This window comes from Suricata suricatta, chromosome 13, assembly GCF_006229205.1.
Source record: "Suricata suricatta isolate VVHF042 chromosome 13, meerkat_22Aug2017_6uvM2_HiC, whole genome shotgun sequence".
NCBI classification, from domain to species: Eukaryota; Metazoa; Chordata; class Mammalia; order Carnivora; family Herpestidae; genus Suricata; species Suricata suricatta.
In genome coordinates, this window is record NC_043712.1 from 34,643,422 (window position 1) to 34,652,172 (window position 8,751).

The 8,751-nt window shown below is 52.6% G+C and overlaps 1 protein-coding gene across 4 annotated transcripts in view; it reads left to right on the forward strand.

Moving 5' to 3' along the window:
- The window catches only part of PAX5 (paired box 5), a 184,307-nt gene extending 177,163 nt beyond the window's left edge, over nt 1-7,144 (forward strand). For 3 of the 4 annotated variants that reach the window (XM_029921218.1, XM_029921220.1, XM_029921219.1), the window contains 2 exons: nt 588-674; nt 6,877-7,144. In XM_029921218.1, the coding sequence (XP_029777078.1) occupies nt 588-674; nt 6,877-6,953 (164 nt within the window). In that variant the 3' untranslated portion in view covers nt 6,954-7,144. Of the gene's footprint in view, nt 1-587; nt 675-6,876 lie in introns of those variants that run through there. The other variant, XM_029921221.1, reaches the window with a different exon arrangement.
- The last annotated feature ends 1,607 nt before the right edge of the window (nt 7,145-8,751 follow it).

Below are 8,751 nucleotides of genomic sequence, written 5' to 3' on the forward strand. Positions count from 1 at the left end.
TGCTCCCAGCCATCGGGCTGCCCCTTCATCTCAGGAAGGTGTCGTCTGCCCGCTCCTGGCTTTGGGTCTGAGCTTGTGTCTCACCCTCCCCGTGGGACTGAGGCCCCAGGAACAGTCACCACACAGAGGCCCAGACTACAGTTGAGGTCACCTTTGGCTTCTCAGTCCAGAGCCACTTGGGAAACACATGGAAGTGAAATTGAACCCACACTGGGGTACTGGAGTGCCTCAGTCAGGGCTCAAACCGGGAGCTTTGAACTTAGGTCAAGGTCATTTTGTGAGAGACCCTGGGCATCAGTCCTTTCACCTGTAAAATGGTCCAGTAACCCCAGGGAACACATGGCTCATGGTAGTTTCATGGTACACATGTTAGAGGCCGATATTCATGCCCCCTGTGGAGAAAAATGTTATGGGGGAAATAGAGACAAATATCAGTAACTGTCCAATGAGTCAGGATGTGGACCAAACTTGGCCTTTATTGGTTACAAGAACTACCCGCTGTTTACCTAAGAGGCAAATGCCATTGGCATTTTCCAAACCTGATTTGACATTTGGTTCCTGTTTCTCTCTCCACCCACCACATGCAGGGAGTGAGTTTTCCGGGAGCCCCTACAGCCATCCTCAGTATCCCTCGTACAACGACTCCTGGAGGTTCCCCAACCCGGGGCTGCTCGGTGAGTACTGGTAGAGGCCCTGTAGGGTCCCTAGGCCATCAGCTGTCCTGTTATGACCCCTCTTTGGGCCAGGGTCCTTGACAGCCTGAGTTCTGGTCACTGAGTGGGGGCGGGTGGTGTGATGGGAGCTTCAGACAGGAAACACCACTGCAGCCCACTGCGCACCCTTATCCCTCCACCAGATGTTTCAGTGGCTAAGGGAAAATAGCAAAGAAGGGAAACAGCGAAAAAGGGGCATTGAAAAAATGAGAGGAATGTAGAAAAACTGCCTGCCTGCCCTAGAGTAACATATTTCTTAAGAATAATTGAATATTCCAGTGAGAAATTTCTGAGTAACAGGCAGTGAGGAGGCCGACTTGGATTGATTGGTAGTGGCTACCCATCTTGATAAGAACTCTGAGGCTTAGTGACTGATTAGTGATGTCTGCCATGGACATCAGTAGAGCCAGCTCCATTTGGAAAGTGATTGCCCTGTGGTTGAAGGGCTTCCAAGTCATGCCATTCTGAGCTCAGCTGGTGCCCAGATTATCAGTTCCTGGGAGCAGCCTGATCTTTGTACATCATCGAGGATATCTGGGCGACTCCGTAGACCAAGCAGGGCTCACTTAGCCCTCAAAAAGCCAAGGAGAGCTTTTTGTTTTGTTGAAATGAACTTACATGAAACCAGCTGGTGAGTGATAATGGGAGTTCAAGTTTCTGGAGCATGAAGCCAGAGCCCAGGGCTGACAGATGTCACTCACCACGTGAGGGCAGAGCTAGCCAATGAGCCTGCAAGTGACAACACGAATCCTGGCCCAGCAGTCAGCTGAGGAATTCCTACACAGGTCAGGAAGAGCCTCAGAGACCCTCCAGGTTTGGCTGTCCAGCTTATCAAGGCCTGCTTAAGTCAGAACCTAGTAATTCCTGGATCCTGAATTATTTTAGGACTTGAGAACAGATTTCATCAAAAAAGCAAGAACCTGGTACCTTCAGACTCAAACTGCCAGGTCATGAGTCTTATGAAGGAGGCCTGGAGGTCACAGCCATGAATAGGTGATTAGGACAGACATGTGACATAGACACACAGACCACCCTTCTATGCACTTGGGCCTCAGGCTGCCCAAAGCATTTTGGTGTATCATGTGAAACTTGTGGGTACAGTAAGGAAGCATCCCATTTACCACTCCAAGTCCCTATGTCTAGAGATTTCATTTATAGACTAGGGTCTTTTCTGTGGCCTCCCAGAGGGGCTGATCTGTGGACCAATGTCTCAGACTTCTTTTTTGGTTTGGATAAAAATTAATTCTAAGTATAGAACCATGTCTCCACTTACCTAATGCTTTTCCTGAAACAATCCCTCTGTGAGGCCCTGGTCTCGGCCTCAGGCCCAGCTGGTAGTCTCACGAGGCAAGGGCTGACCATGGTCTCCCTGAACCAAAATTTTAGCAGGGGTAGGGGCAGAGGGATGGGTCTGGAGCCCCAGAGGATGGCATGGGGAGGGTGGGACTAGACTGCCTCTGAGGCCTTAGCTGCTCAAACTTGCATGAAATCTGGTTCACACCCTCAATTATTAGGCCTGGGCTGTGTCTCTGGTATGGAAAGGATGTGGACTCTGTCCTAGGGAGCTCCCAAGGGGGAGCTGAGGGAGATCAGGCAAGTGTGTCCGTGCTGGAGGTGCTTAGTGCTTTGAGAGGGACCGAAGCCTATATGGAGGGAAGGAAGAGGGAGCAGAACTCTGTCCACCTAAACGAGTACCTGCTAATTGTGCAGACACCGGGCAAAAACTCTTCATGTGGGTTACCTTATTTTATCATTTTGACAGCCCAAGGGAGCACATACTACTATCTCATCACATACAGATGAAGATAGTGAGACTCAGAAAGGTTAATTAACTCTCCCAAGGTCACACAGCATGCAGTTGGCAGAATGAGGTCTCAGACTCAGGTTACCCTGGCCCCAGAGCCCATTTTCATACCCAGTGCATGATATGGTACTCTCATTCTCCCTGACCAATCATGTCTGAATGGTGCTTCAGCCTCATCCCTCCATAGAAAGCCTTGAGGGTCCTAAATACGCACTATGTATGCGACGCGAATAGCTCTGGTTGATTTTTGAAAGCCAGGTTATTGTGTTTACCTGCCAGACTTCCAGCTGCAAACCACAGAATCCACTGTGGCTGGTTTAAGCAGAAAACCAATTTATTGAGGGATAATTGTGGGCTTCCAGGATCTCCAGGAGGACTCGAGACATGGGTGTGGGACACACAGCCAGGAACAGCACCCAGTCACCCGGGCCGCTCTAGCTTCCTGCTGCTGCCAGTTGGCTCTGTGCTTCATGCTGCCGCGCTGGCCGGGCTGCCGGAGCATCCTAGCAGATCGAGTCTCTCAGCCCGCTCACCTCCTCGCGCTGCTCCGTTCCCAACCGAAGCCATTTGCAAGGGAGTCTAAGTGGCAGCGCCTAGGTGACATACCAGTGTCCTCACAGCAAGAGGAGCTGGGGGAATGAGTTCTGACTTCTACCTCAAAAAGGCGGGCCTCACACCACAGGAAACCCTGCAAATACAGGAGAAGTTTGAACAATGCCTGGCAGTTACAGACGTGAGAGGTGGCTCCTGCACCGTCCAAGCCTATAACCTGGGGAATCACAGTCAGGTCATCAACCAGTCTGGGCCTCAGGTGTAAAATGAGGGTAATTGCCAGTGGCAGCTTCCTTCAGGCAAGGAGCCACTGTGATGCTCTCTTGAGACCCATAGCCCTGAATGAGCAGTGACCCCACTTTCCTGAAGATGGGTGAGCTGCAAGGCTGCCTCTGCCATAGTCGCGCAAAGCCTTCCAGGCCCACCCACATCTACCGGATTGCCCTTTATCCAGAGTGTCTTCAGGACTTTAGCTGAAAGAATCCCACTACTGGACCAGAGAGGTGGACTGACTCTGGGAAGGGCACCAGCGGTGTGGAAACCTGAGGCTCCGTGGTGCTCCCGCTAGATGAGTGGGAGCTGTGGAGACAGGAGAGACCCTCCACACACACATGCACATGTTCTCACACCCCCGCCCACACTTCCCACACCCCAGCCAGCCTGCTTGAAGCCCCCTTCACAGAAACACCACCAAATTGAGAAGGGGAAATGCTGCCGAATGATGCTGAACACTGACTTCGCAGGAGGACGTCCCTCCCCGCCGGGCCTCCTCCGCAGGGACCGCCTGTAGGCCACGTGCACAAGGCCCAGCCAGGGCTGCAGAGCCGGGAGATCGGCGGGGAGGGCACAGATGCAGGCCATGGGGAAGAAAGCAGCGGTCAGTTAGGATCAGGATGGGTCGTGCCTGTGACCGCTCTAAGGGGATGAGGGAGTGAGCAGGAGTCTGGAATGACTGTATCAAGAAGTAAATTGATGATAATGAGAATTAGGAAAAATGACAGAAGAAAAGGACAAGTTTCTTCTGGATGGAGGTCTAACGGGCACCAGAGAGAGTGCTTTGTAAGGTGAGGTTTTCATTTCTCATGGTAAATGCAAGCAATTTTGATTTTGCAGGACAGGCTGGCCAAGAGATTAGGCTTCAGGAAGGGGGTGAGTCAGAGCCAGGGGTGAGAGGTGGCCAGTGGGGAGCTTGGAGGGCTGAGGCAAGGTCCTCCAAGAAGCCTTACGTCCATTTCCTGTCCCTCAAGGCCCATATGCAAGGACAGCCCCTGTGGTTTCCCTGCTTCTGTGTCACACCCAGGCGTGCAGTGGTGCCCCCACCATTGGCGCACGCACGCGCGTGCACACACACACTTGTCTCGCTTGGGCTCAGGCAGAAGGCAGGGCTGGCACTGCAGAGGCTCTGTGGGTGACTGTCCTAATGCTGTCCCCATCCCAGATGAGAGAGCAGAGGAGGCCAGCTGACAAGTGTCTCTGAGTCTGGGCTCCAACTAGGAAGGTCACAGAGGAGGCATCAGGAAACCCACCTGTGGGAATACGTAGGCATGGGATTGGTGTCCTTGTTCCTGGAACAGCACAGCAAGGCACTGCCTGCTTTTCTTATGTCATCATTGCTACCCGAGCCATACTGCCTCCTAGGAGAGCATGGGGAGGAAGCAGTGTATCTGCTAATTGGGACTGGGTTTGGAGGGCCTGCGCAGATGCCAAAGTGCCTCCCCGCCCTGTCTTGCCCTCTTGATTACATACTGTATGTGTGATCTTGGGAGAAGCTACTTGTTCTCTCTGTGCCTCCATTTCCTCATTTGCTACATGGGGACAATACCAGCTCCTACCTGATGGAATGGGTTTGGAATAAAGGGCTTAGAAAAGTGCCTATTTCCAAAGCACTCTCACATCCTATTCTCATGGTGCCCTCATATAGCCCCATTGCGACCTCCTTTTACAGATGAGAAAAATGAGGCTTAAGGGAAAGAAGCCACTAGTTCAAGGTCACTCAGCCAAGAGTGATAGAGCCTGACTTTCCACCTCCAGGTCTTGGTGCTCAGTTATGGTATCTGGAAGAATTGCCAGGATTGGTTTGGATTTGGCTGAGATTTCAGAATTAATATGGGTCTGCTCCCCTAGGAATTAAGAAGCTCATTATTCCCACCCCAAGAGATGCATTGATCTATGATGGCTACCAGGGCCCCTACTGCTGTCCACTTGGATAGACACAGCCCTCCAGCACTGTACAGGCCGTGAACTGCACTGTGGTGGAAAGTGTCCTGAATCCAGGCCTGCCTGTGACGCTGAGAGGCCCTTTGGCTTTGGGCACATGGTTTTGGTTTGTTGAGCCTAGTTTTCTTACCTGTAGAAGGAGGCAACAGCCTAGCATTCCTAACCTTTGTGTTTCTGAGAATCCGCTGGTCTCTGTGAGCCCCTCAGACTCTTTCATCCCTGGGGAGGAGTTAGAGCACAGAATAGGCCTCCTGGAGGCCTCATCCAAAGCATGTGGGAGGAATCCAGCTTACCCCTCACACTGGCTCTGTCTGGAGGTCACAGGCAGCCCCTGGCCCTTCTCCCATGTACTCACATACCTCAGTCTCCCCATGTCCATGTCTTCCTGTTCTCCCAATCCAATCCAACCCACATCCTCCAGGAAGCCTGACCTGCCAGAATAATCTTGCATTCCCCCAAGCTCTTATCTCAGAGCTCTAATCCCCCTCCGGACTCTTAACATTGGTCTGGGTGTGACATTTGTGCATTATTGCCCCTTGCTGCAATAGAGCCAGAAAACAAATGAATGACCGGGCAGGGGTCTTCACTATTGTTTGTTTACTCAGTGCTGTTGTTCACTGACTCGACAGACCTGGCTGTGAGCACATGCCACGTGCCAGGCTACACGCTGGGGACTAAAGAAAGATACCAAAAGGAGCAGAGTCCAGCCCCTGCCTTTGTGGGGCTCTCCGTCCACAGGCAGAGGAAGAAGCAGTTGAAGAGGTGATCAGAGCACACGGTGCAGGCTCCAGAGGAGTGTGAGCTCAGGGCAAGGGGCTTCAGAAAGCAGAGCATGGGAAAAGGCACAGAGGCATGAGAGTATGATAAAATGGGCTAGTTCACCTGCCCTGGAGGTTGAAATGAGACAACACATGTGAAGACACTGCAGTGTGGGGCAGAAGAAATGCTCACCTAGGGATAGTGACTGTTAGCATTAGGGTCTGTGTGAGATGTCTGTGGAGTCTGAGTTGACTGGAGTGTGATGTGTGAGCCGTGCAGAGTGGGAAGCAGTGGTTGTGGGAGGTAAATCCAGAGAGGTTGGCAGAGCAAAGTCACAACATAGCCACAGGGCAAACTAAGAAGTGATGTCTTTTCATCCTCTAGGTCAGAAGTTGGCAAACTCGGCCATCCAGGGCTGAATGGTAAATGGCGTAGGCTTTGCAGGCTGTGGTCTCGGTTGCGATATCCAGCTTTTCTGTGGTAGTGCGAAAGCATCACAGACAACACAGAAACAAAGCGGCAAGGCTGAGCGCCAGTAAAACCGCATTTACTCCAGTAAACAATGGGCAGGGAGGATTTGACCTGAGGGCCCCAGTCTGCCCACTGCAGCTCTAGGCAGTGAGGAGGCCTTGAAATCCAGTGAGCAGGAAGCAACCCCAATTAGTTTGCAATTTGGGTAACAGACTGTGACAGAGATCTTGGTGGCCTGGACTGGCTGGGAGGGAGGAAGAGGTGGACGTGGGGGACACTGGTGGAAAGGGGACCCCAGGTATGGGGTTGTGGGCACAAGGCCACCCTCTAATTCTGTGCTCTCTTCTCTCTCTCTCACAGGCTCCCCATACTATTACAGCGCCGCCGCCCGAGGGGCTGCCCCGCCTGCAGCCGCCACTGCCTATGACCGTCACTGACCCTTGGAGCCAGGCAGGCGCCAAGCACTTCTAACACATATCACTGAGGGCGATAGCCTCTCAGCCCCTCTGAAGATGGCCAGAGGGGCCCAATGAGACCATCCCCCAGCAACCCCCACTCACCTGAAACTCCCTTCCAACCTTTTCCTGCCAGGGACTCTGGGGTCCATGGTAAGGCTGTTGGACTTGTAGACATGTGTCCATTTCTAAGAATCAATCAGTGAGCTTCTCCCAACAGCAACTTGGTTTCTGCAAACCAACGGACTATTCTTCAGACAACTGTAGCCCCAGCCTAGTCTGTCAGTCCCCAGCTGTCTGACCATCCACCTGTCTTCCTGCCCCAGGCCTGGGAAGGAGAGCTTGCTTTTGTCACTTCAACAGCACCCATGTAAATACCTTCTTGTTTTTTTGTGGGACAGAGGGTCCAGCTGAGCAGACAGCCCACCCGTTATGCATCCAGTACTCCCAATGTGTCACAGGAAATCTTAGACCTGTGTGCAGAGCATCTCCTCTGTCCTGGCTGTCCCCCACAGGTGGGCTTGAAGTTGCCCTTGAGACTAAGGATGCTCACTTCAGAGCCCAGCCTCCTGCTCATTGCTACTTCTCTGATGTCTGGACTAGGAGTCTCCTTGGGCTAGTTATGCTTCAAGCTTCCCCCCTGAGATCCCTCCTCAGGAGAAACACACTCTGGAGAGATGCCCCTGTTTCCTGACTCCATTTCCCTGGGCCCAGTGCAGTGCGAGCAGCTCTTTTCCACATCAAAGGACTCAGAGAACTGTCTGGGAGAGTCTTCAGCTACTACCCTAAAGTAAGATGCTGTCCAAGGTGCTGACTGCATTGTGGACTTTGAATGCTATTGCTGGCGGCACAGGACCCAGGAGACCATAGTCCAAGGCAGGAACCCCAAGGCCCTGGAACCACTGAACTGAACTGGGATGTGTTTTCTGAAGAATTCCCAGGCACATATCACACTGGACACCCACCATGGACATTTCTCCCACCCTCCGGGATTCCAGAGAGTGGATTCTGGGCAAGCCTGTCCCTGCCATGTAGACAGTGATTAACAAAAAGGACTTTCCTGCACTGAGGACCACAAACACCTACAGCAGTCAGCCAGAACTTCCTGACCAGCCCCTCCCCATCTTCGTGGAGCCTAGCATGCAGCTGGGAATAGAGGTGCTGGGGTGGGAGCAGATGCCTAACCTTGCACAGTGGGTATATACCTGTTGATGCAAAGGGTTTTGATGGTCAGAGCCATGGCCCCAGGAGCCTGGCACGGGGGGTGGAGGAGGCTCAGAAAACTCACCCATAGGCTGGTGAAATCAGAAAAACTCACCTGGGAGGATGCAGGGGACAGAGGAAGGCTTCTGGGAAGATTAGGACAGGCAGCTGGTGTGTGAACTGGGAGTGATTTTGAAATAGGGATATTGGGGGCCACCATCTCTTTGCCCAGTGCCTCAACTCCTTGAATAGTGTCTTTTGCCAACTCAGAATGGCAAGGTGGAGGCACTATCCAAATCCTGGCTGAATTACAACGAGAACGATGGATGTTGCCATCTCATGTGACAGTGTCCCCAGTGTTTGCATGTCACCAAGCTGGCAAAGAGCTGGAACAGAGAGAGCCTGCACTTGACATTATTGGGCCTGAGAGGTCTTGTCCTGGCTATACCTCTTCCTTTCTGTGGGACCGCAGACAAGACGTTCGCCTCTCTGAGCCTCAGCTGCCTTGGTACAGCAGGGTCACCTGCAGGGTCACCCTATAGCTCTCCTTGCCTTCCTCTGTCCCAGGATGCTGGGA